The sequence below is a fragment of the Pipra filicauda genome, unplaced genomic scaffold, assembly GCF_003945595.2.
Source record: "Pipra filicauda isolate LSUMZ 115617 unplaced genomic scaffold, ASM394559v2 scaffold392_size659746_pilon, whole genome shotgun sequence".
In the NCBI taxonomy this organism is placed as follows: domain Eukaryota; kingdom Metazoa; phylum Chordata; class Aves; order Passeriformes; family Pipridae; genus Pipra; species Pipra filicauda.
Genome location: NW_024104523.1, coordinates 359,910 through 387,616, shown reverse-complemented (window position 1 = coordinate 387,616; position 27,707 = coordinate 359,910). Strand labels below are relative to the sequence as shown.

At 39.4% G+C, this 27,707-nt stretch overlaps 1 protein-coding gene across 5 annotated transcripts in view; it reads left to right on the top strand.

Annotated features, from left to right (window-relative positions):
• KIFAP3 (kinesin associated protein 3) overlaps positions 1 to 27,707 on the top strand; it is a 66,386-nt gene that overhangs the window by 6,478 nt on the left and 32,201 nt on the right. For 4 of the 5 annotated variants that reach the window (XM_027715551.2, XM_027715565.2, XM_039385078.1 and 1 more), the window contains exons 4-16: positions 900 to 955; positions 1,449 to 1,590; positions 2,723 to 2,822; positions 3,586 to 3,710; positions 4,175 to 4,273; positions 4,974 to 5,152; positions 7,320 to 7,482; positions 20,686 to 20,786; positions 25,012 to 25,120; positions 25,509 to 25,621; positions 26,522 to 26,687; positions 26,895 to 27,023; positions 27,290 to 27,388. In XM_027715551.2, the coding sequence (XP_027571352.1) occupies positions 900 to 955; positions 1,449 to 1,590; positions 2,723 to 2,822; positions 3,586 to 3,710; positions 4,175 to 4,273; positions 4,974 to 5,152; positions 7,320 to 7,482; positions 20,686 to 20,786; positions 25,012 to 25,120; positions 25,509 to 25,621; positions 26,522 to 26,687; positions 26,895 to 27,023; positions 27,290 to 27,388 (1,581 nt within the window). The remainder of the gene's footprint in view (positions 1 to 899; positions 956 to 1,448; positions 1,591 to 2,722; positions 2,823 to 3,585; positions 3,711 to 4,174; positions 4,274 to 4,973; positions 5,153 to 7,319; positions 7,483 to 20,685; positions 20,787 to 25,011; positions 25,121 to 25,508; positions 25,622 to 26,521; positions 26,688 to 26,894; positions 27,024 to 27,289; positions 27,389 to 27,707) is intronic. The other variant, XM_027715557.2, reaches the window with a different exon arrangement.

Here is a 27,707-nt window from a genome sequence, read left to right as displayed (position 1 = left end):
TTTGGTTAAACTTAGTATTGATGGTTCTTACAGGCTGCCTTCAGCTTTAGCAGGACTTGAGAGATGCAGGTTCTGCTATTTGGTGCAGCTTCTTCATATTGAATCTGCACTCACAGTGACATCAAAAGACTATTTGAGGATCTTCCTAGAAGAACTCTGTCAGCACCTCTTGCAAGGGTAGATAGGATTCCTGGGCTGAATTTGCAATCTCTGTAAAGCTGGAGAGAAGAGTTTCAGAGCCTGAAAAGCTTTGGTACAGTGTAGCAGGCAGCTTGGGGTATTTCTGTCATCTTGTCATCTTAAGTTCCTGGCATCTTGGTGGTCCTATTTATACCTTAAACTTTCTGCTCAGGGGACAGTTTCATATTTAACATCAGATCCTGTGCAACCTTATGGTTATCTTGCAACCTATGGTTTCTTGCAACCATGAAATGGTGAGCTTTGTTCTCAAGTTCTTATCTTTATGAGACAAGTTTAAAAGAAAAATTAATGTTTTATGTATGCTTTGATTGTAAGTCCTTTGGGTGGTTTACCCTCTTTTATTCTGTCTACATATCTTGGTGTATCACAGGGTACAGGCAGAATCAAAGCTGCCAAGGTATCTCGGTGTGGAAGTGAGTGTTGTCACTCTGGGCTTGCACTGAGGTTTATTACCCTTGGTCCCCCCAGCTGAGGGGGCTGTAAGTGATCCTTTAGTCTGAGTTGCCAAAACTCATCTGAGGGTCTGCTTTGCTCCCTGTGGGCTGTTCAGCTTCAGAAACCTGACATACCTGTGTTAGTCTGACAGGTCAGCTTGATTTAACCAGGATGCTTAACCAGATGATTTAACCAGAACACTGGGTATGTTTTTCATCTGTGAATGTTGTAATGTAACTGCATCCATGTCTTTTTCTTTATAGAAAAGAAAGAGAAATCCAGTAAGCCAAAAGATCCACCCCCATTTGAAGGAACGGAGGTAAATATTGGTGGTAAAAGAGAAATGCAAACCCCATGTGCTGCGTCAGTAAGCAGTTATAAAAGGGGAGAGGAAATGCTGAATTCTTGGGTTTTTTTGCTTCTTGTTTTTTAAACAAAGAGCTTGGTTTGGAAATAATGCACAATGGAAAAAAATTATCTCCATAAAGGGTAAAATATTTGACTTTTGCATACTGGCCCCTCCAAGTATAGCGCTCAGCGGGACAGCGAGTGGGGTCTGGAACATCGGACAGGACTCGGGGAGTCGTGTCTGAGCATCCTTTGTTTTTAGTAATTAAATCTTCTCAGATTTCCTGGTGTTCATTGGCAGTGATTCTGGATGTGTTGAGTTTTTTTAAACTTGTATTTTATTTTTTCCTAAGATCTTAACTCCAAGCTGTGTGCTCTTTTGTCTCGTGATTGAGTAACGCTGTGATTGATGGTGTTGAATTGCCATCCCTCTCTGTGAAACCCTTGCTTGTGACTGCTTGCAGATTGATGAAGTTGCCAATATCAATGACATGGATGAGTACATTGAGCTGCTGTATGAGGACATTCCTGACAAGGTGCGTGGCTCTGCCCTCATCCTGCAGCTGGCCAGGAATCCTGATAATTTGGAAGAGCTGCTTATAAATGGTAATTTTAAAACCCAGTGGTAATGTCTCTTAATTATTGTACTGTTAATTTTGTGGTGCTTTCTTTTCAAGGGAGAAGTAGTTCACCTTTAGTTTGGGTTTTCTCTAGTTTGAAAAGCTCTGTTTCTCCATACATGTCAAAGCCCAGTTGGATCTCTACAAATGGGTGCTGCTCAGATTGTTCTTAGATGGGCCTAACACTGAAGTCTTCCTGCCCTCAATAAACTTCAGCTGTTTTTTCTCATCTTAGTTATTTTGATGCTAAATTAACTTCAGCTGGCATTACTGCTAGAGATGAGGCTGTATTGTTGTATCCTGTAGATCAGAAAACTTGCTTTGAAAAGGGGATTTGCTTGCTGACATAAGTTAATTTTGTAGGTTTTTTTCCTTGCCCCTTTTGTCTCTTTTGCTGAGCCCTTATACCCTCACATTCCTCAAGTAAATGATGACTTCAGTACATGCCCATCCTGCAGTGTCAGCAAGCAAGATGGAATGGGAGGGGAATGGTGAACCATCAAATAATGGCTTATCCCCATTGAGTTGTTGCAAATATTTGTGCCTAATGTTCCCAGTTGCTGCTTTTCTCATTCTGATCATGTAATGTGGTGTGTGTGAAGAGGGACTAGATGGGGAAGGTGAATGGAAAAGTGAGATGAAATAAGACAAGAAGAAATATAAACTGAATTGTTACATAATATGAAGTTGATTCAAGGGGAAAAATAAATAGAAAGGTGGATAAGAAATACTGTCTGTCAAGGTAGAATGTAAAGGGGATTTAAAAGTGAAAATTGTGTTTCAGACTACAATGTAGTATGGAACAGACAGCTGGCAGAGGCCACAAGATCTGAAGGCTGGTGGTGTCTCAGATGACTTCAGTGTTTGGTTGCAGTTTCCTTGCCTGTTGCCATCTCTCAGGGTTTGTGACAGGATGACCTGCCAGGGTACTCCCTATTTTCATATTGTCTCCAAACAGAATTTGTGAGCAGTGGTACATGGTAAAGTGAGATACCTGTGAAAATCTTCCATTAGAAAACGGATAGGTGTAGAATAAGGTGTATTCAAATTCTGAGGCTCACAAGACAAAAGGAGGGAGCTGAAATGCTGATGCTCATCTAAATCTTGTTTCACTTCAGAAACTGCCCTGGGTGCATTGGCCAGAGTGCTGAGAGAAGACTGGAAACAAAGCATCGAACTGGCTACCAACATAATTTATATTTTCTTCTGCTTTTCAAGGTGAGTGCAGAGCCCCTGTATATAGGGGCATAAGGAACTTAGCTCTGCTTAGTGGCTTTTCATTTGTTTTCTGTGCTGCAAAACTTCACTGAAACGGGGAAAAAAATTTGCTGAGTCAAAAACACACTTGTGCCTCAATTTTATCACTTCCAGCAAAAAGAACCCTCATGGTCAGGCAGGGTGTGAGGGAGCTGGGAAGAAACTAATAGGGATTCTGATCCATAATTTCCTGTCAGAAATAAAAGGTGGCTGAGCTGCCACCTGTGATTTCCATCAGCATTCCTACAGGGCAGAAATGGTATTCAAAACCAAAGTGAGTGCTTGCTCCTAGTTAGCTATGCCAGTGTTTCAGCATACCCTGCCTAGAAATAATTCAAATGGAATTTGCATTGCAACTTGATTTTAGATCTCTGCTGTGGATCTGGTGAGTAGAGGGTGTTCTGAAGCACTTACAGTGTGGAAAGCAGGGCTGATTGGAAAACATGTTCCTTTACGCATGAAAACTGGAATGCGTTTTTATTTTGACTTGGAACAACAAACTGTTCCTTGCCCTTCAGCAAGTCTGAAAAAATATTGGTGTTTTCAGGAATTGTTCTTGTTTTAAAAAAATTTTCCAATAGAGAAGTATTATAATGGGGCAAACAGTAAATGCCTTTTTTTATATTTCATGTGCTGCAGTGTTGGGTCGTTGCTACCATAGATGTCAAAACGGGAACGGGGTTGTTTGCATTTATTCCTCACAAGTATTATTTCTTCAATGTAGCTTTTCTCAATTTCACGGAATTATCACACACTACAAAATTGGAGCTCTGTGTATGAATATCATAGACCATGAACTGAAGAGACATGAACTTTGGCAGGAAGAACTTGCTAAAAAGAAGAAAGCTGATATCCTTTTGATGTTCTGGGGTAGCTTGATGGCTTCTAATTTGTCTTGATTACTGGTATTGGATTATATGAGGTGAGTATACCGCAACTTCTGTTGCAGTATTTACAAGAAAGTGCAAAATATAAATGCAGATACAAAAAAGACCACGAGTGAGGAGTTTGGCATGCTGAAGAGGTTAAGCTGAAGTTACTAAAGCAACACAAGAAAAATAATGTTTTATTTTATCAACAGTATGTCATAGGAACATTTGTGCTGCCTATTAAGATGTAATACATCCAGGGCTAGAAGGAAAGAAAAATCATGCCCTAGATTACAGGTGTAGCAGGCTGTTGCTGAGGTAGTGTCTTGACACTGGCTGTTGCATACATCTCTTGCTTTTTACTTGATTCAGTAACACTTCAGAGGACATTAATCATCTGGACTGTGTAACTTTTCTTTAAACTCCTTAACTTCTGCAATTCACTTGATGAAGATCCTGAAAATCAAACCCTGAAAAAGGACTATGAGAAAACTTATAAGAAATACAAAGGGCTGGTTGTCAAGCAGGAACAGCTCCTCAGAGGTACCAAATCCAAATAGCAAATTATTTTTTTGTTGGTAAGCATGGCTAAGGGATTCTATTGAATTCTTGTTTATAAACAGGATGCCTTAAACATACTGAACGTGGGGATGAATGTGAAAAGAGCACTGCCAAAGAACAGGGAGAAGATGAGTACTAAATCAGATTGTTTGACACTATGCTAACAATTTTAGAAGTGGTTTGTCAGTCTTAGAGGAAGAGTAGCAAAAGTGATCCACTCAGCTTTTCTTTGCTCGTGATGTTAGTTTGGCAGGAGTTGAGTATTTTGGTTTTGTACGTTTGATTTGGGTTTTTTTGACTTTGCCTAACTTAGCCTGTATCTGACTCAAGTTGAATGGATTTCATTCCCCATTTTTGTACTAAAATATACTTAATGTTAGACTGAAATTATCTGAGTGGCAAACCTTTCCTGAGAAGGGTTTTTTAATGATTCCTATCAGAATGGTAATAAAAAAAAATAGCTTCTAGTGATCCTTATTTTTATTTTTTTCAAAGCCACTATTAGAACTAATGCTTTCTAAACAGGAATAAAAGGCATTCATGGTAGTTTCCTTCAAAATACGTTGGGAAGGGAGCAGAATGCTGCTGAAGGTCTTGTTTTCAGCACTTCCTTTGTATACAGAGACTTGTTTATTTCTGTTGTCTTTGATCTCTTGGTATGATTTATATTGACCTTTGTTAGTTGCCATTTACCTGCTCCTAAACCTTGCTGAGGACACTCGCATTGAGCTGAAGATGAGAAACAAGAACATTGTCCATATGCTGGTGAAAGCACTGGATCGTGATAATTTTGAGCTGCTTATCCTCGTTGTAACTTTCCTGAAGAAACTCAGCATTTTTATGGAGAACAAAAATGATATGGTAAGGCTTGTGGCACTCTACTGCAATGCTGGAAAGGCTGGGGTTCTGAAAGCTTCGTGTGGGTGGAGGGAAGAGGGAGACATCTCTGTCTTCACCCTAAATCTCTCTAACACTGTTTATCCTATTTTGTAACAAGTAAAATGAGTAAAAGAAAGCCAGCACAACATCCAATCGTGTCATATTGCAAACATTTTTGAAGAACTGTCGTCCCAAACACAGAACATGATACATGAAATTCCAAATTTTGAAGCCAACACCCTATAGTCTTCTAATACCCCCACTTGTGGTGACACCAATGATCTTGCCCCCAAATTATGCTTTTTTGACAACATATTATTGTCTCTGCCATGTGTTGTTTTGGAAAGAGAGGTGGTTGTCCTTATGGAGCTTGCTCGATGAGTTCACTTGTTTCCTAGGTCAGTTTGGTCTTCAAAGGCACCCTCACAACTGTTCCTTCATACTACCAGTAATTTCTGAGAACAGAGGCAGTGGTATTCTTCATAAGCCTTTTTTTTAGAGAAGTCTTACACTTCTGAAACTCTGGCATGATTTTTTTTTGTGACTTTAAGCTCTAGCCAAGTGTCTCCTTTACTTGTCTTTTAATAGATACACGATTTCACTTCTGTGCCTTTATGCCAAAGTTACATGAAAATGATAAATTTTCCTTATCCAAGAGGTAATCTGAGATTAATGGTACATGTGGATTGTGAGATGAAAAGATCTGTTTAAAAGGAATAGTGAATTAATTGCATCTTTGTTACTGGAACTGTCCTTTGCATGCATGTGTGCTGAACGCTGCAGACAAGAGGTATCTCCCTTATTTATATATGGGACTGTATTAAGAAAATAAGAATTAGCTCTGCAGCCCTCTGATTTGCTGGCCCACTCTCTACATTCCATTGAATTTATTTTGTTGCAGAGAGTTTTAATAGTTTTGGAAAGGTTTGTATGTTCTAGGTCAGGTGTGTGAGCATTCCTTACTGATAATAAAGATGATACATTTTTCTCCACAGTATTATTAAGGAAAGCTACCAATGAAGGAGAAGGTGTTCTGATATTTATATTGGACAATAGTACAAAGATGTCAAAGGCCAAATGAACACAGATTAGTTGTGCAGCACCTGATTCTGAGTAAAACTGAATAATCCATGTGTATTTATAGCACATTCTTTCCTGTGGTATTCAAGTGCCATATTAAAGTCAAAGCAGTGAGGTAGGAGTTGTTGCTATCTGATTGTCTTTGATCAAAGCCATCCAGTCAGTTGTTTGGTTACTGCACTATGCTGTGTAGGGAGAGCTGAGTTTCTTTTCTTAGTGTTATTCTGTGTGTATTTATAACTGGAAGACCAGTTACATACGTGCAGAAGTCTGAAGAAAGGAAAGTAATTTTATGTGCTTCCTTCTGGCCAAAGAAGGATCTGGGAAACAAAAAATGAATGCATTAAAAGATTATGTCAAAAAAAAGCAGAGAAATGTTGCTTAGAACACGATAAAAACTTTCTGAAGTCTTGCCAGTCAATGCTCAGATGTCTTTTCTGGCTGGTAAAGTGAACATGATCTCAGGAACTGATACCACTTCTCAGTTCCTGGATTCCACTTTTTAATTTGAGAGTGATACATGTTTCAAGATGACTTTCATGCTTTTATTAAATTAACACACGGGGCAACATGCCTCTTCTGAGAGCACATGCAAACTTCTGTCTAGGGGTTCATTTGAAATTCTTAATGAAAAGTCTCAGATTCTCTTTGGATGCCAATTTTCTGTCTTTCTTAGTTGGGTCTCTCTTTGACTCTAATGGCAGTTGCTCCAGGGTTGCTTGTGTTTAAATTTAAATGAGTTCTCCCACCCCAATCTAGTTTTGCAAGTGATGTCTTCACCACATTCTTGCAGTATTCCAACTGTGAGGAATATTTCCAAGACATCTGAACTGCTTGGTTGAAAAAACGTTTTTAATCAACATTTCCCAGTAACCCAACCTAGAAGATTTCAACCACAAAGGCATAAGCAAAACTACTTCAGATCGAAATGCATTGACAGTCACTATTATGGCTACAAATTGGATTTGTATTTGCATACACATGCTTGTCAATATATAACATGCTGAGAGGGCTTTTATATTGAAGAGAAAGTTTGGGTGGATTATGGATTTTTTTTCTTGATACACAGGTTGAAATGGATATTATTGAAAAACTTGTGAAAATGGTACCTTGTGAACATGAAGACCTGCTGAATATCACTCTTCGACTCTTATTAAACCTCTCCTTTGACACAGGCCTGAGAAGTAAAATGGTACATGTTGGTTTGCTTCCCAAACTCACTGCACTTCTAGGTATGTTTTCTTTTGATCTAACACAGACATTCCAGCAGGGGCAGTGAAGCTGTTTACATCATGATGTGCTGTGCCTAAAAGTTGCTACATCACATTTGTCTGCCAAGGCACTTCCTCACTACTCCCAACTTTTTAGCATTCTCATCATCTTGTCAGATGCAGGATTAAAGGGAAATTTAAAATAATGTGATTTCCAGTGGATTTATTCCTAGGTTCTCTTAAAATGTTGAATGAGTCTTCTGGTCTTTAAAAAAAACTTCATAGCTCCCTGAAAACTGTGTGATGTTTGTAATTTTGAAGGAGCACCCAGGAAAAATAGGCAGCACCTTCACAGAGCTTAGCTGATGGAGATACATGTATATATATATACATAATTTTTTAGATGAAACTTGATACTTGTAACTTTAATTGTCTGAACAAATCAGAACTTTCCCAGCCTTATCAGCTCCACCTCTGAGCAGTACTGATTTTCAGACTTACAGCTTGGCAGTCTGTAACTTGTGTTAAGGTCACGTGAGTACACTGGTTACAAGGGAAACTTTCTGTTGTCTGTAGGGGAAAGCCATGGAGACAATAAGGAGTTTGGAAGGAGCAGAGGATAGTCCAGTTTGATCATTGTTGTATGCTGGAGTTCTAAGGAGGGAGTTTTTATTACTCCTTGTGTGTTCTTTGGCTGATACTACCTAGAGGCCACTCTGGTAGATATACTAAATTTTTAGCAGGATTTGGCTCTAAGGATTGCTGAGTGGGAATAGAGGATCTTGTTTTCTGGAGCCCTAAGTGTGTGAAACACTGATGCAAGACATTGCTAAGACATTTTCTGAAATATGTTGGGCTTGGCATGTGCTAAAGCCAGTGCAGATGGTGTATCCAGATATTGTTTGGAACAAGGGAAATGCGACAGTGGATCTATGATGAGCTTTCTCCCCTAGCTTTGTATAGTCTTTTAAAATGGTTTGCCTCCTCAATTCTACCTTCAACCTCAACGTGGCCTTGTTGCTGTTCAGTGAATACCATGAAAGCTTACACTGCTTTGGAAACCTTACTTCTGTTGGTGATTAATACAACACCTACCTGATACATCCTGAAATGCCTCACATCTTTTTATGCTTTCTGCCCCACAACCATCTTTGCACTTGATATCCCCCTCTGGGCTGAGCTAGGAGGTTGAAAATTGACATTTGGAATCTCTCTTCTTAATGGTTTTTATCCTCAAGAAAATGTTATTTGGTAGTAAGTGAACTGAGAATTGGAAGCTGATGAGGAAATATATTTTCTCTCATTTAAGAGAGGATCTGACTGGGTGGTTTGGTTCACCATGGGTTGTAAAGTTCTTGGAGCAGGAATTTGTCCCTTTCTTTTTTACCTATGGCAGCTAGTGCTGTGATCTAAGGCTGGGGCTTCTGGGTGCTTGTCACCTCAGGAATGACAGGACACAAATCACTGAAGTTCCTGCTTCCAACAAGCATTCCCCGTTTAATATTAGAGTCAGTCTGAATTCATCAGTTAAATATCTGCTTCCTAGTATTTGTTTCTAATGGGGAGAGGAGAATTGCTTTTCAAATGCCATTCTCCTGGAGCTGTAAGTAGGCCTTTGTGGAAGGCTGTTCAGCTCAGAAGAACCAGCTGCCAAAATTGTATCTATTCCTGAAGTGGCCGTTGGGGCAATCTACAGCAAGTTCTACTGGTACTTCCACAAGGTGCACTTCCTGCTTTTTTTTCTTTCCTTGACTTGGAAGTCTTTCATCCTTTTTTTTTTCTTGCACAGAGACATGTGCTGTTTGCCCCAGCTTCTCCCTGTAGAATTGCTTGATACTTATTTTGTGGTGTGCAGGTAGAAATATTGTCTATTACTTGTTTCTTTAAGGCATCTGTGTGATTTGTGAAACTTTTCTTGATACAGTGATTCAAGCAATTCGCAAATGCATCACTTTGGTGTCCTGTCTGAGGGAGGTCTGCAGCCTTAATACTAGGAAAATCATGTGCCAGATGCCCCATTTATGCAGATTTCTTGGGTCTTAAACAAGAAAGTTTAAGTCAGTACCTTTGGCTCACATTTGCAGGTCATCTCGAAGTGCTAACACAGCACAACAGCTGCTGACAAGTCGCCATACAGCTCCTAATGCCAAGAGGTCAAGTTTGGTGACTCAGCCTACTGAAATTCAGCATTTGTGCAAGCTTTGCCTTTGAGTCTTTAGCACTGGGGTTTGAGATGAGTAGTGTATATATATATACACTACAAGTGTAGTGGGTGTTTAAGGGGAGAACTGAGATGGCAAAGATGAAAGGTCAGGATTTGTCAGGCAATGGTTTAGGACTCAGCACTGAGGTGGCTGCAGTTCTGGAAGATGTGCTGCTTTCCCAAGGGACACTTAAATGCTCTTAAAAGAGCAGGAAGGCCCTAAATGTAGGTGGAGTCTGAGGCAGAGGGGATGGACTGGCTTCTGCTGAGCTATTAGCAATGGAGTAAGTATGCCATGGATATAATGGAAAAGGACCATCTTCTTTCCATTGCACTCCAAAGTGTTGAGGCTGCTGTTGAAAGGATGGACATGAGAAATTCTGCTTAGTCTTGGTTTCTGTTTTAATTAGCTTTTTCTTTTGAATAGTGCCAGTGCCTGCTTCCCCATGTAGCTTTGCTTCCCCATGTAGCAAGTCACCACTTGCTAGTTTTCGTGGCTTCTCTTCACAAGTCTGAAGTATTGTATGTGACAAGACTCCTCTTGCACCCTCCAGGCACCCAAATTAATCAACTACAGCTGATCTTTGTTATGCCCTAAATCTCAAAGAGCTTTGTGCAGCTGAGGGAAATTTGGCTTCAGACTTAGGATCAGAAGCTGGAGCAGAGCTGTGAGCTGTATCTCACAGCCTGTGAGATACAATCTGCTGTATTCAGGTTCTTCCATATGTAAGCTGCTTGAGGAGGTATGAAAAGAGATTTTGTTGATTTGTGTGATTTCTGTTCTTTGAGAAAACCTTGTAAGTGTTGAATCACCACGGCCTTGCAGACAGTTTTTGTACTATGGCTTTAATACTTAGAAATTATGCTTACAGAATGATCTTTCCTTTTTATACATACTCCATGTGAATGCTTTATGTGCCAGTATATGTGAAGCATAGTGGATTAAGGTGAGAGAATTCATGTGAATTCACCAAGTGGTTTAAACTAGACATTTGCCTGAAATGTGGAAAACACAGATTCAGTGCCCTCCAGTCGTCACCTGAGAAGGAGAGACCACAGCAGCACGTTATGGACTCTTCAGTGGAGGTTTGCTTCACTTTCATAGTACTCTCATTTTGCTTTGCATAGCCTGATTCAAGTGAAGTGGTGTAGAGGAGTGACTTGCTCCAAATATGATAGAGTTTGGTGGTTAGTGTATCTGCTTGTTGAAAATATTCTCACTGAAAGGGGGAAACATAGAGCTGAACTTAAAAGAAAGATGTGAATCTGTTTTCTTAATCCCTGGAAATGTTCTTCCACTGTTGGACACAAGGGAAATGTTACCCTTTTTCATTATTCTTCCCCTGGATGTGTGATTGGTTTCTAAAGTAAATGCCCTGGCAGCAAACAGAAGAAAACATTGTCTGCAAGGAAGAATAAAAAGCCCTCACTTCTTGTTTGGACCAAATCCACTTAGTTTTTCAGTTAAGTGGCCAAACCAAATACAATTTTTTTTAGTACTGCTCTCTTAAATATATGCACAGCTTGTGATCCACATTCTTCTAATAAGGGTGCTATTTTGTGCTGTCTCTGAATGGTTTCTTAGCCTTTGTGAAGTGAGACAAATAGTTGCCCATTCTCCATGAGAACAGCAGGCAGTTTGTCCAGCAGAACCAGCTGAGTGCTGCTGTGTGTGTCATGGCAGGCTGCAAACTCTTCATGGTGGACCCCAGCTCAGAAGTAGCTCCTGGCAGCACATGTGTGGTGGGCAGTACCCGTGTTTCTGTGTCCACTCCTCAGTCAGTTATCCCTCACAAACGGATCGAAGTGATAGGGAATGTTTCAAAAGCTCTTACTGTGGTACTGTGCTGCTGCTCAAAGACTAAAAGGAGTAGGTTTGGTTCCATGCAGTGAACAATCATTTCTCTAATGTGTGTGTTCATCTCTCTGAGCTGCTGGACAGTTCTTAGGTGTACTGAATGCATATTGTCTTGAAATGCCATTTTCTTTTCATTCACTTCCAGTGCAAAAATGCTGAAAGATTGAAACCCCATTATGTTTGGAAGTTTGACTTGAGTGTCTCTTTTTGGTTGCTTGAAATTACCAACTGCTTTTAAAAATGAAAGGCTGAGTGAACACAGATACTGGTGAGCTGAAAAGTGGGTGGGTCACAGAACAGTACCAGTTGTGAATCGTGCCCAAGTGCAGAAGGGCTGTGCATTTGGCTGTGAATGTGCCACACAGGGCCAAGGTGGTCAATCTCAAAAAGATTTTAGGTGATGAGGAACACCTCGGGTGGTGTTTTCCAGTACAGAGTACAGTGGCTGAAAAAAAATTGGCTTTGTGGGTTTGCATTTAGCCAAGTAGATGAGTGTTTGTTATACAACCCTCTGAAATAAAGAGTGGTCAGTCCCAGGTAGCAACAGCATAGTTTTGCCAGTCTCAGCACATACCCAGCCTATGTGCTTTATTCATGAGAGCACCCTGGCCTGGTGGTCTTTAATTTCTTGCTGTTCCAAGACTTAATACCAGCACACTAAGAACCAGCAGCTGCCTGATCTTACACAGAAATCCAAGGGCTGTGCAATAGTTTGCAAACTCCAAAGTAGGTCAGACTTCTCTCAGTTCATTAATTAAGCTGGAGATGGCCAGAGCAGAGGGTAACTTTGACAGTCTGAGTTAGTCCTCACTGAGGAGTCTGTCTTTACTGGGTTCATTGATAGAATCTTTTCTGAGAACTGCTGAAACTCCTCTGATATTTTTCCATTCTTTACAAGTTAGGTTTAATGAGCAATCAAAGAATTGCCAAACAGTTGTATGTTGGGCTTCTTAACAGCCACGTCTTGATATGGTGTGCAGCCAAGCTGGATTATATGTTGACTGCTGTTTAAAAAGCCAAGTAGTACTTTGCTCTCTAATTAACGGAGTGCTGTGTGTTTTTAATGTTCTATTCCTTTTATGAAAGTTTCTTTTAAGAAGGCTTAAAGTAGATGTGTTCTCTTTATGAGTTCACTTGGCCTTTTTGTAATGAACTTATTATGGAGCTTCACACATCTGTTGAAAAATGGAGCTTCTTATAGGCTACTGCAGTGTTTTTTCTGACTTTAATAGGCCTCGTTTATCCTATAAAGAAACATACATTTTCTTACCTGATCAAGTGAGCAAACAATAAGGGTCAGATGTGGCAAAGACCCTAACAAAAAGCACATGTCCAGCCATCAGGGTGAGGTAAAGTCATATCGGGATTGCTTGAAGTTATTAATGGCAGTAAAATTTATGCTTCCTCCTGTTTTCCCAATTAAATTGAGAAACTTTTTTTTCCTAAGGTGGCTCTGCAGCAGCTGGTTCCAATACTACTTGTGTGAATATTGCCTGGGGTGTCTCCATTCCTTTATAGTAGAGGCTGGCTGAAGCACATTAAGTAACAGTTCAACTACAGGGACCAGTCTGTTGGAAAGCAGTAATTATTAAGGGATTTATTTTAATGGTAGGTTTTTTTATCATTTGTGGTGAGTATGGCCAAGGCTTAGAAAAACCCTCAAGAACAAACAAACAGAAAAACCCTGACACCAAAAGAAACACAAACCAAAACCGTCTTTTAACGTTCAACTTCTAAATCCTTATTAGAAGTGCAGATGGACCTGGCATGTCTGAGTGACTTAAGGAGAGTATTGGGTACACAATGTGTCTTAAAACCCAGCACTTACTTAGATGCCTTCACTGTGGATTAGACAGCAAACTTTAAAGAAAAATTGATTTCTTATTTTGAGAACTATAGAACTCAAAGTAGAGACACATCAGTATTGCTAATACTGTGTTGGAAGCAGAAATAGAAGCCCAACTAACCTTCAGGTAAAAGCCTTCACTATATGACTTTCTGCTCCTGGTAAGTTGTAGTGAATTATCCAGAAAGAAGAACTGAAATTTATGACATACTTTTGTATAAACTTACAAGTTTTTGAAATCTGTTATCTGAGTTTTTCTGATTCTTTTAACACTGTCCAAAATGGGAAACAGTGTTTTTTCATTTTGTAGCTCTTACAGGTGGAGCCTTGCTAATCTGAACACTCAGGCTCTGACTGTTCAGGTGAGTGAAAGCTCATTGCTGTGGTGTGCTGGTCACAAGTGCATGTGTGTGTTTGGCTGTGTTATGAGCCTTTTTAAGGAAGAGGATAACTTTGGTGTAACAAAAGAAACTAACTTCATGCGTGTTGGCTGAAAATCAAAATGCTTGTGGCAGCAGCAAGGATAGGAGTGGAGGGATGGCAGCAATTTAAAGATGAGGGAACCAAGTTGTTGGAATTTGCTAAACTGATGAATGGGAAGGATCCCCTGAGCCAGTATTTCGACTGTGGAGCTTACAATATGTGACTGATTAATTCAATGCTTTTAATTGTTTCTTTGCATATTGCAAGGGCAAATTAATACTTAACAGTAAAAAGTAAATCTAGGCTTGTACACGAACTGTTGACATCTGAAAGCTTTACAAAGCACAGCTTGGATGCCTAAAGCATGACAGAACAGAAACAACTAGTTCTAGTATCTTGGAAAATCTCCATAAAGAAGGAGCGAGCTCTTCTGCTAATCTTCCTGATCTGTGGTAACATCTTGATAAAGCCTCTGTGAGGGCCAAGGTCAAAGAGAGAGGAGCACCATTTCCAGAGGCCTTGTGAAGGCTGCAGGCAGAGGGATGACCTCAAAGGATCTCCTGGAACAATTTGATAATAAATATTGCCCTCAGACCCTTTGAGCTCATGAACGGGAACAGCGTCTCTCGAATAATATGGAGCTTAATTCTTGCGATCTGGAAGACTCAAGAGCTCAGCCGATATTTAACTCCACTGTTTGGGCTTAGTAAATTTGAACCTCAGCTTTGTACTTCAGCATCTTCAACACATGGGTAAAACCAGTTTTTGTGTTTCCATGTGGTGAGTCATCCCTTTCTCAAGGCTGCATCCAGCATTGAGTTTGTTCTCCTTCAGGCAGGAGGAATACAGCTGCACCATCCGCTCAGAACTGAGGTGCTCTGCTGTGTGAGCTGGGTACCTGCACAGCCAGGAGCAGGGAAAAACCTCCACCTGTTTCCTTTCCCACTGAATTCCAAACAAGAAGATCAGAAGGGTGTGTTTCAAGCAGAAAAGTCTGAATATTTTCTAGTAATTGTAATTGGAGCAGTTGCTGTAGTTTAATGAGATATAGTGCAGATATGGCAAAAATTATGTGTGTCCTATACATTTCCTTTTAGTTTATGTAGCTTGGTGGCGACTTCTGGAGCAAGAGCTTTGCTTGGAATCTTTTCCACCTACTTTGGAAGCATGTGTTTTTGAAGTTAAATCAAACTAAGAGCCTCTTCTAATTTCTAGTTTCTTGCATTTAATTCTTTTTTCTACTGCTTGCTTTCTTCCCTGGTCATAGCCTGACCCAAACCATAATTCTTTTGTGGAGAACAGAGAAGTAGCTTCACTTTCTTCCTTCAGGGATAATCCTGTTGCCTCCTGATTTCTCTCTAATCTGAACTTCTCATTGATTTATCTCTGCTTTGGGCAGTATATGGGATATTGCAACTCATCAGCTTCCAGTTTCTGTGTGAAGTCATGTGAGTCCAAGTATGATTGGTTGTAGCACGTCCTAAGGAACAAAAATGGGGTATATTTTGCTATATAGCCTCAGAAAAGGACATGCCTAAATTTAGGACTGTGTTGATTACCCAATGGCTGTGCTTTGCTGTCTTTTATAGGCAACCATGCTACAGTCAGGTGTTTACTTTCTGTTTTTCAGTCTGTCTTACTTAAAGTTCCAGGCAAAGAAATGGAGCCTGAGGCTCCAGATGTGCAGCTTCATTTTTTTCTTGTGCTGTAACATTAGATAACTCAACCTAAATTAGTCAGTTATTAGTCCTTTTACTTAAGATTCATCATTATAATTCTTTCGTTGTTTCCTAAAAAAAAATTGTATCCATGCTTAGATGAAGCATATACTTAGTTTTTTAAATGAAGGGAAAAACCCAAAAACTTGACTCCAAACATGGCAATATCAAGGTTTAAAGTTAGGCCTATGGTATGAAGCCAGCTTCAAGTAACATAAAGGTGGCACAAGAGGGGTAATTAGGATGTAATTAATATCATAATGTTTTATTTACAATGTCTGGTCTTGTTGAGTATGAGCAGATTTGAAAACTCTTTCAGGTTCTCTTGATAAAATAAACTGATACATCCAATACAATTTATATTTACATATGTAAATCAAACCAATATGTGTGTAAAGCACACATGGATTAACTTAGTCCAACTGTTTCAGAGCTGCATGTGAGGAATGATACAGATAGAGGTAAACAGAGATGCCTTTCTGTCCCTTTTTTTCCGAAGATCACTGTTACAAATTACGATACATGTGAATAAACTCTTGATTAAGCTGTTTTGGAGACCTGATACTCAGTTTGTGACAGTCTTATCCATCTAGATTTCTTACTTGTCTAATTCTGCAGCGGATTTGACTTTAGAGTATGGGAGTTTGAAACTTTGCCATTTGAATAGGTTATTTACCTTCATTTGTGTTCTGGTTTTGATTTACTGTTGTTAATGTTTTGCACATGAGTGGGATAGGGCATATTTCATATCTAATATGGAGACATTGATGATTCCATTAGAAATGACGGCTACTTGATTAACTGATAGTGTTACATTTAAATAATTTAGTCCATGCTTTATATTCTCATTTTTACTTTAGCATTTGAAAGCTGAATGCTGCTGCTACAACTCAGACTGGCATTTCGTTTTTACAGCTTTAGGGTTTCGTTTTTGTTGTCATGGAGCTAATGGAGGATTTTTTATTTTAAGCTCACAAAGTCAACCAAAATGTAGGACCCAGTCTTGTGATCAAGAAATCATTTTTCTATAGCTTCTGCTATTAATACCATTTAGATCTTTAACCTTAGTAAGAACTAAACACGGGATTCAGGCGTGGGCCCCCAGAACTGGCACATGGCTTCTTATTAATGTTCAAAGGCTAAAAATCTGAAGCCATTTTGAACTCAGAACCCATCATGTATTTATTTCCCTCTCTAATTTGCAGAAAACTAGTTGTGAAAACAGCCCGAGGGACCTGATATTTTTCCATCCCAGCTGCTCCAGCTGAACTACAGCTGCAAAAAAAATCTTAAGTATTGTTTCTATAAACTGTTGAGTGTATTTTATAACACAATAATTCCCACAAAATCAGTAACTGCAGTTAATGACTGGTTTGTTAAGGCATTAACTGCACTCAGCTGGGAATGACCAATTTCTCTGGAATGGCTGTATAAGGACTAAGGCTAATTCAGTAACACTTTCAAATAATTATTTGGTTAATTAATGGTAAATTCTTGTGGAAATCCTATCAAAGTGCTCGTGACGCTCACATTTAATATCCAATGAGTTCATTATGATTCATGTTTTATTGCCTTAAATACCAGAAGAATCCATAATGACTAGGCCATTATTTTCCAGGGCTGCCCTTTCTGCTTTAGGCCATTTGGCTATTCCACCTTCAGTCGTAAAAAGCTTGATGCTCAAAACTACCAGCATTTGTAGCCACAACTTTCTGGCACCACACCAGATCTTTGGTGATTTTTATGAACACGTTTGGCAGAAATCTGGTTTTTCTTCCTCTTGCTTTTTCTGGTTTAGGGGAATAATTGATGCCTACTGTACCAAGTCATAAGGAAGTCTTCCCTGCAGTGTCTGCTTTTTCATGTGTGGCCTTAAGTAGTGGTCAAAAATAGCAAAAAAGGTATCGCTTCCATGCTTTGGAAAGCTGTTCTCCAGCCAGATACTGGGCAGGGTTTGAAATTTTTACAGCCAAGTCTTTGTGAAATGCTTGACTCAGGGGGTTATTCGTTAGCATTCAGATGAGTATAAAATAATTAGAAAAAGTAAGCTTGGTACTGGCGTATTCACTTAATAGTCAGTAGCTGCCAGTTTTTATTTTGTGGAGTGAAGTACCTATGGAAAAGGATGACAGTTGGCTTGGTAGATTTTTCAGAGTCTGTCACTTTTTACCCTTTTGTCTGTTCTTCAGCCTGGAGGGTGATGCTTAGTGTTTAAAACTCTTTAGCTGTTGAATCTGTTCCCTTCCTAATCTTCAACAAACTCGTTCTGCACGGTTTCCAGTCAGCTTTCCAACAGGCTGTGTGCTTTCTAATGGAGCACAAGATCCACAATTGTGTTAAATCATGCTGGCTGTGCTTAGAAACAACTACCTCCTCTTGATTTTCCTGGAGTGTTTGATTCTTTGGATCATGAGTTGCTGCTGTTTTACATGAGAATTGGAAAAAGTCAAGAGGTTCTGCTTTTCCTCCACCAAAGTGCTTCCATAGGGAAAGTAGAACAGTGAAACTTCCAGACATTAGCCTGAAGTTCTTTCCTTTCTGGGAGATTGAAATGAAACTTAAGATGCAAGCATCATTAGTTTAGTTTAGTTTAATTGCACACTGTTGTCTTAGCTTCAGTTCTGTAGCTTTTTTTCATCAAGTTAGTACAATTCAGTTGTGTTTTTTCCTGTTTACTCACAACTGAGAAATACTTCCTTGCTGAGTGTGTGTGATAAGTGTCTGTGACTTAAAATGCTTTAAACCCTTCTCTATGTCCTATATTGACAGTAGGACAGGGGAATTCAGGGAAAATGAGTCAGATGACTGCACAGCAAGAAGGAATTTAAATTCAGCTCTTCTCTTGGAAACTACAACTGTCTTTGCCTTTTGTGTGTCATGAATTCTGCTTTATGGAACATACCTTGAGAGAACGATTTAAGTACCAGTTATTAAAAATCAACTCTTTAAGAGTTCATTCAGATAAAATAAATGTTGGAATTCTAGATATTCTTGAGGTCGATTATCTGGGTGGTTTTGATTACTTTTGGTTGTTTGGAAACTGAAGCAGTGATGTCATTCACTGATACTCAAGGTGTTGTCCAGGCATCAGAAAGATTATTGTGACAGGCTGAGCCTTTGGAAAAAGGGGAGAGAAAATTATGCAAAGAGGTTTTTTTATAAAAAAAATGAAAGACCTTTACTGCTAGAGCAGGCTGTTATATTTGAAAGTAAGCCACCAGTATTGCCAAATACCAGGAAGCTGCTATTGCTGCCAGATTTGTGAGACTGTGTCTTAGCTGATGCTTGATCTTAGCACAAATGAAACTTGCAAAAATGAGGAGGGGAAAAAACCCATGAAGGACAGAAGTTAAACAGGTAAAATTTAGCATCATTCCTGCTGGTGGTCTGCCAGTTCATATATGCTGAGGGTCTGGTCCAGCTTCACTCCAGTTTGTTTTCCTTGTTGCCATTCTAGGGAGCTTTTCTCCTTTTGTACTGACTTACCTTTTACTTCACAAAGTGTTTCCTGCATTATCCAGCCTAAGTGTATTTGTAATTTGAGTCTTGATGTTCAAGTCTTTAAAACAGAGGCAGGCACGGAGTGAAGTGTTAAGAGCAGTGTAAACAGATTTTTTTTTTTTTTCCCTGGACCTATGAAACTTGAAGGAACAATTTACTCTGTAAGCTTTTATATTTGTATAGGAGAACCCTTTAGCTGTATGTGTAGGAAGTTTTTTACATGTAATTATTGTTTTCACAATGTTAATAGAAGCAAATAGGTAGGTAAGATGACCAGGCACAAGAGAAGCACAAAAGATAACAAACACTTCAGTTTGTTTGCTTAAAACAGACTCTGTTTATACTTTAGCAACTATAGTACAGTCTGTGCTTTTAGTTTAATAATAGCCAGAGTAGCTTTCACATTTGGGCAGTGTCCTTTCTCCAGCTGTTAAATGTATGGAAGGTTGTGATACCAGTTATGTTTTTTTTCAAGCAGGTAAGAATCCAGAAGGATCTGAAAGGTCAGCTATGATTTTAGGTTTGACATGGCTGAGAATACTTCAGTCTGTATGGCAGCTGCCAGAAGGGTTTCGTGGGTCTCCTTTGATAATTCAGTTTTGAAAAAAGGCACGAATGCTCATTGTCAGGAAAAAGGCATCATATCCTTGGCTGCTTAGAGGAAATTCCAGCTCCCAGTGATGTATGCAGAAGAAATATTTAACTGTGTTGGTTGCTGTTTGAGGTTTTGATGCTTTGCCAACGTGTTAAACGGATGTTGTTCTAACTTGGCTTGAATAGAGGTGGGAGGTAGGATATTGCTGATCAGTTGTGTAAGAACTGTGAATGAATTTGGAGTTGGTCTAACTAATGTAAACATTTAGATAAATGTTTTATCCCATATACAGTCAGGATCCTGCTAATGCAGGGCTAGGGGAGAACTCCAGAGCATGCTCAGTCTGGATTTCAGCAGTGAGTCACAGTCAAATTCACCTGTGTTGTTCTTAAGCATTTCTGTGTTTGTCTAAGATGATTTTATAGAACCTTTCAGTTAAATACTTCACGACCTACTCACATTAACTGCTCCAATTTTTCTTGAGAGTGTTTTTCTCTTTGCTAAGTGTGAATGTGAAAATGTACTAATGTCATTTTTGAAATGTATGAAACACAAAAGGCACCCACGGGATAATATAATTTAGAATAGTAAAACAATCGGTATGTGACTTGCTTGAAAGGCAGTGAATTCCTTCCACAACATTTTTTAGTGGTAGTTCTTATTTTTCTCCCTGGCATTGGTACATTCTTTATAATTTCACTTTGAGACAAGCTTGTTATTTGCATAGGAATATCCATAGCTAAATCTTAATTTTCTACCTGGAAACTGAGGAAGGCTTTCTCTGCATGGACTATCATTATTAAACATTCCTTCACAAAATGTATTCCTTGCAAAGTGGGGATAAGGAAGTGTTTTGAGATGCTGGGAAGAGGAGGGAATAGTTACCAATTGCCCTTGTTCCCTTTTTGCACAAATGTGTGGTTCATTTGCACAGGCCAGGCAAGACCCTTTCATTAACGTGTCATTTCTGATTTAAATGTTCCCTCTATTAGCCAGCATTTTTCTGCTTTTTGTTTTCTCTTTTTAAGTGTTTAGCTAAAAATACTTCCATTAATATGTTTTTTTTTCCTCTCCTTGTAGGAAATGAAAACAACAAAAAAGTAGCGATCTGTATTCTGTACCACATAAGCATGGACGATTGCTTCAAATCCATGTTTGCATACACCGACTGTATCCCGCAGGTATGTGCTTTTGTACTTGATGAGGTGATAAAATCCCTCCTTCCCTGTGCAGTCCGTGCCTTGCTCATGGCAGAGCTCGCACTGACCCCCGCAGGTGACGGGGGGAACAGCCACGGTGCTGCTCGCGGTGAACGACCTACTCATCAGGCAGGAACTGTTCTTCCTGGCTTTTCATGACACATTCCCTGTCAGTGCTGCAAACACAGGTGACCTGATGGATTTCTGCAGAAGATCGGGAATGCTTGAAACAGATTAAAGCTTGTGCAGCACAGCAGGTCCTTAGGGAACCTTGTGGAAAGTATTTCCTTTACAGTTTTAGAAGGCATTCTTTTCTGATCCCATTGGGTATCAAAATTTCAACGTGTCCAGTATTACAGGATATGAACTGGAAACCAGCCAAGCAGGGTTATGGTGCTACATGACAATTCCTTTTCCTACTGTAGACATGTACAACAAGGGAGACTTGGAAGACTGTGGAAGGCTCCTCACTGATCTTTCAGACTACAGTTTGTTACATAACTCGTTGATCCAAGCACAGACACAATATCATGGGGTTTTGGTTTTTCTGTGTGTGTTTTGTGTTTTTGTGTGTGCATGTTTTGTTGTTTCCTGCTGGTTTTGGTTGTTTGGGGGGTTTTTTTTGTCTTTCTAAAGTGTCAGATCCTGTTTTACTGATCTTTTTCGCAGGCCTGATGGGGCTGGAGTTGAGAAAGCCTGTGTTGCATAAGTGTAAAAGCTCTCTGGTAGCTTTTTCAGAATTGCACCACGGTATCTTCTTTCCTGCCAAGTGTGTTTTTAACATCAAATACATCCAGAATGGGAAGTTGTCATGGAAGGTTTCAGAATTTTTCTGGTCATTATCTCATGACAAAGTTGGTGAAGCTTTTCCACATACAAGAGGATTTTGGATAATAGAGAGGGGAGAACTGCTGGGAATCCCTAGTATATGTTACAAAGTGGTCTTGTAAACGTCTTGCTTTCTTTTCTACTGCAAGAAGCAACTCTATTTTAAGGCATTTGCGTGGTACAAGGGACCTGCTTTGTTCTGAGCAGTTATCAGCCAAGCTAGAATTCCTGCACTGTGTGTCACGGCTCGCTTGTGATGTGCCTTCAGGGAATCTTGGCATGACTCTTGGATACAGCTCTGTGAACACCAGGTGTCTACAGACTAGTGGTGCAGGACACGAGTGTGCTGCCTTCACTGTACTTTGCCTAAACAACAAGATGGAAGGGCACCTATGGCTGTTAATGCCTCACGAATCACTCCTGCCAACTGTTCAAAAAGAAACTGGACAGCCAGAGCTTAAATTTCATTATTGAACATTCAAAATTAAGATGGTTATTAAGGAAGACAGAGGTAGCAGAAAGCATAGGGAAGTGGATAAGGCGTCAGGAAAAGAAAATTACTGTTTTAAAGAGACTCTCTGCTCTCTGATTCTACCCTGGAACACCAAAACCTCTTTTCAGTAGTAGTATGTGCCCTTCTTTGGGTTTGTTTCTTTTTGAGGCGGTCGTCTAAGCTGGCAGATACTCAATAATGAATGTTTAGCTGTTGTAGAAAGTGCTTGGAAAAATCAGGGCCCCGCTGTAATTTGGAGGGCGTGAAGTGCTGGCCGAGGGCTCGCGCGTGCTGTCCCGGGTACACATCCTCGCGGATGGCAGGAGTTAGTGGGTGCTATTCTAGTAACAGTTAAAAGTGAGTATTAACAGTTCATTCTTGTTTAGACCTCAGCAATGCGTGTTTTGTTTAAATAGGTGCAAATGCCATCCAGATGCTTATAAAAGCCTTTATTGGTAATAACGTGGCCAATCAAAGGGCATGGTTGGGCAGTGATGTCATGGGGATATTTAATATTTCACCGCGGAGCGGTGTGCGAGGTTCTCCGCAGCTCCCCACATGTTTTCCACCACGGTTGTCCTGTTTGGCCCCTCTTTGATCTCTAAGCTTCTTTTCAGCTTAATGCTGGTAAACGTCCTCTCTTGACAGCACCCTTTGCTCCTGTCCGCCATTATCTGCTGAAGTTCAGAAACCAGAGCATCACTTCAAACGGCGGAGTTGGGGAGTAGCCGGTCAGGAGAGATTCCTGAGGCATGCAGTTCTGGCATAATCATTCAAAGATGTTGGAGCTGGGCTTGGGGAGGGGGTTGGACAGAGGTGTATGTGAACAGAGAGCTGTGGGGGTTGGCCTCTGGTCACTGGTAAATAAGTGAAGGCAGGTGCCAGAGAGTCTAGACACAGTGATTTCAGTCCTGGTCTGTGGTATCTGATACTCAATATGGGACTTGTCTGATTGAACACTACTGCCTCTTCATTGCACATGCTGCAGTCTTTTTACTGCCTTCCTGCTAAATCAGTAAAAGATGACAATGGACATAGTAAAAGCAGAACAAATTTAATTTTAATATTTCCTATTTGGCAGCAATTACTCTTCCTTTTGAAGTGGCACAAGAAGCAATCACATTAAATGAAGACATAATGGGAAACATGGAACTAGTATGAAACTATTATTTTAAAATTTGAACGGCTTTAATTGAAACTGGATATATTTTTTCTTTTTATAGAGAAGTAGTTCAGTAATTAACAGTGTAATCCCATCTTGTTAAACATCTAATTTCCACGGATTTTGTATTGTGTAAGTAATGAGACTGTTTCCCTTCAAATTATTTGAAGGGTTTTAAAAATCTGTTTTTAAAGGTTTTGTAACAGAAGAGTTGCAGGGGGTGATTTTTGAATGCTCATGTTCTACTTGTTAAGTGGCAACTTTCTTCTCTGTTAATTCACTCTTCTGTGACTGTCAGGCTTATGGATTTAATAACCTAGGGATTTTATAAGTTCTTAAAACAACTTAGAGAAATCTGATTCAACGTTTTTAAGAAAGGGAGGAAGAAATCAATGATATTTTTAAAATCAGTCTGTGGAAGTCCCAGAAAAAAAAGAGAAATAGCTATGTTGTAACATAGTTTGGTATTTTATTTTACTTGGGTTCATTTGGAATGACAGCCTTCTATCTGGCAATAGATTAACATGCAGAATGGTCAGAGTAAAATGCTTTGGAGTGAAATTCCTGCAATCCTATTGTTCTTATTTTCCCCTCTAAATGTGTTATTCACCCACTCTCTAGTTTTTAATGCATTAAAAACTTGTCTTTCCACCAGGGGGCAAGCATGCAAATATTTAATGATTAGTTAATCATTCAATTTAATTGCTTTCTTCTTTTCCCACCCCTTTCTGACACAAGCTGAGCTACGTTTTTTGTACCTTGTGTCCCACTTATGTTAAGGTTTAGTTTCTTCTTCCAGTAATCTTGGTCTTGTCATCCCACTACTTTACATTATAATCTAAACGTGTCTTATGAACTGAGTGGATTTGAGGAGCAAACAGGGTGATGTCCTGCAGCCCTGAAGCCGTGCAACTCGTCTGCCAGGATTGGAAACAGAGGAGAAAGAAATGGGTGTATTTGAGTCATGGTGGTATATTCAGAATGCCACTTCAATAAAGGTTCATGTTGAACCAAACAAGCCAGATAGCCAGCCCGGTGCCAGGTGTGTAAAGTGATGGCAGTCCATAAGTTATTAGCCTAAGGAATCACCTGGGAATTCACCCTGAAACTTGCTAAACAGTTGAAACAGGATTATAGGTGATTGTCTTCTTATGTTAACATTACCAAAAAAGTAGGATTGCTGCTGGGAAGTCTTTAGTATGTGGCAGTGATCAGCTCCAGGAATGGAAGCTGCAAAGATAAAGCACATTGCTGCAGATACAGCTAATTTACCTATCAATGTAGTAAAATAATAGTGGAATTAATCTGCAATTAAGTATCTGTTTAGAGTCATATTTTTATTAAACAACCTGGTTCTGTGGAACTACGTTGTGGGGTTTTTTTCCTGTATTAAGTCTACCTAAGCTTTCAAAACAAATATATCCGATTTATCACAACTATAAAAAAACAGTAAAAATAAAAATTTCAGTGGTAGCAATAAAATGTAACTTAAGCCAAATTAATTTAAGGTGATGAGTGACTGCCATTTTTGGCACTTTTCAAGCATTGTTATCCCTAAATAATGGAACTATACATCTTATGCCTTGGACCTTTGTAATTTTTACTGTTCCTGTAGAAATGCTGAGTATTAATTTTAAAAAAGGTACTGTTGTTGGTATCATAACATTGCTTTTCTAATGCTTTGGAAAGACTAATGACTTAAGTGTGCTTGTGTTTCTTGGCAGTTAATGAAGATGCTTTTTGAATGTCCTGATGAGCGAGTTGACCTGGAACTTATTTCTTTCTGTATTAACCTTGCTGCTAACAAAAGAAATGTGCAGCTTATCTGTGAGGGTAAGTGAACTGAGGTATATTTGAGTGAGTTAGAAATGTGTATTTTTAAGAAGAAAATAAATCTGATTGGGTAATGATTGTAAGCAAATGGCCATCTTCTCCTCAGAGTTGGTCTTGGTGACAGGAATGGCACTGAGCAGAAAAGCATGGCCAGCACATCTCTTATATGTCCATGTAGATCTGAAAAACAGACTGATGACATCTCTCTGAAAAGCTGTGGCTGTGTGGACAACAGGATTTTATCCTCTCTAGATTTTTCACTTTTTCCTTTTAAACTTTTTAAGTTGTTTTTTTTGTGTGGGTGTGCATGTCGATTTTTGACCAGCCAATACTTTCCTGATTTTTTTTTTTATTTTGGAGGATTTCCTAAGTATTTGTTTCTTTTCAGGAAATGGTTTGAAAATGCTAATGAAGCGGGCTTTGAAATTTAAGGACCCATTGTTAATGAAGATGATCAGAAATATTTCCCAACATGATGGGCCAACTAAAAGCCAGTTTATTGTAAGTACTATGTATTACCTAATGTGATCTCTCATTTTTTCCTACTGGAAAAGACTGGCTTTGGAGAGCTGCTGTGGTTTGTCTTTGCAGGGTGTCCAGTTTGTTTTCTTGTCTGTCATGGGTTGATTTATGTTTTGTTTTATAAGGCTATCTCAGTTGGTAGATCAGGGTTTAGATGCCCCCATGGGGAAAACAGATCTTAAGTCCTATCCAGTAAGTTACAAAACAAACACAAGCAAACAAACAAAACAAAACCCCAGCTGCTGGGGTGAACATCATAACAATTAAGTTGTCCTAAATTTCTGCTTTTAGACCTAGAGAGCAAAATAAAATGGGTTTTTTTTCCACTGTGTTTTGTATATAGGTATTTTAAAATTTTATATACTCACTATTTAAATATTAGGCATGTAAAGCCACCCTTTCAAAAGAAAGAAGGAAAATCAACATTCTAATCATACTGGTAATGAGGATTGAAAATCACATTGTATGGAATTAGTAAGTAGAATCCATTATTCCCCTGTTCATGCCCTCTGAAAATCTTGTAGTTATCTATTAAAATCTTTAGGAAGAGGTCCATTACTTCCACTAATGCAGTATGGTGTTCACTAACTTCTTTCCTTATTTTCTAACAACTCTTTAAACTGTGTGTGTAGTAACTACTTTTGGATCATTTGAACAAATGATCTACATCTCTTGAAAGTGAAAGGATGGAGAGGAAGAAAGCGGAAATGTTTTCTTGGATTAGTCATCAGCTGAAATTGAAACTGCCTTATTAGTCTCCATTTTAGGAGCAAAGTCTCCTTAGTGTTCTTTTGAGAACTAGCTTTAGTTTGACTGAGGTGAGTTCTTCAGAACCCCAGATTATCCACTTGTAATGGTTGTTGCTGTATTTTTTTTTAGGATTATGTTGGTGATTTAGCAGCTCAAGTATCAAATGATGAGGAAGAGGAATTTGTGATTGAATGCCTGGGAACACTTGCAAATTTGACCTTACCTGATCTGGACTGGGAACTTGTGCTGAAAGAGTACAAACTGGTCCCATACCTCAAGGATAAACTAAAACCAGGTCTGTACCAAGTCTGGTTTGTCTTTCAAAGCAGAGTCTCTTGAAGAATATTTAGAGTGCTCAGAGTCAAATCTGTTTACCTTTATAATTTGTGATTGCTAAGGAAAAACATAACACTGAAGAACAGAATCATGTCTACAGATAAATATACAACTGCCAGGAGATTAAGAGTTCCTGAGAGGTAACACTTCCTGCCTTCTGACTCAGCAGGTTCTGCGGAAGATGACCTTGTTTTGGAGGTGGTGATAATGATCGGGACTGTTTCCATGGACGACTCCTGCGCTGCTCTTCTGGCTAAATCTGGAATCATCCCTGCACTCATTGAGCTTCTCAATGGTACCTTGCTGTGTTTGACTTGACTTCTCTGAAAAGCAAGAGCTGTGGTTGGTGTAGCTGTGCTGTAACTGAGTGCACCATCCATGTGGTCTTGCAAGGCAGGGTTAGGTGTTTGTATGTGGAAGGAGGAGCAATTACTCCATTACTGATAGGTACTGATTAGTGATCTAATAGGTTTGGGTTTTCCCACTCCTCCACGGCTCTCTAAGCATCAAGAGTTTCTATTTGTGAGATTTGAAATTGTGATGGGTTTTTTCTCCTTGCAGCTCAGCAGGAAGACGATGAGTTTGTCTGCCAGATCATCTATGTGTTTTATCAGATGGTCTTCCACCAAGCCACCAGAGATGTCATTATCAAGGAAACTCATATCTTTTTAATGGTTAAACATTTAGAATTGCAGCACTTAATTTGCCATCGCTGGTTATTTGTCCCACATTTCTCTTGCATTAAGCCCATGATCTCAGAGGTTTCTTTGTAAATGGTTTATTTCAGCTGAATGAAAAACCCAAGCAGCCTGGGCTTGTAGAGTGACTGCAAGATTAATAGTAAAGATTAAAAGTTAGTTTGCTTTGAAACAGGGAGGGGCGTAGGAGGGGATCACTGAACCAGATGACTTATTAGTTGCAATCCAGTCTGATTTACTGTATGAATTTGTTTTGCAAATTGTAGTGAAATTCACACGTC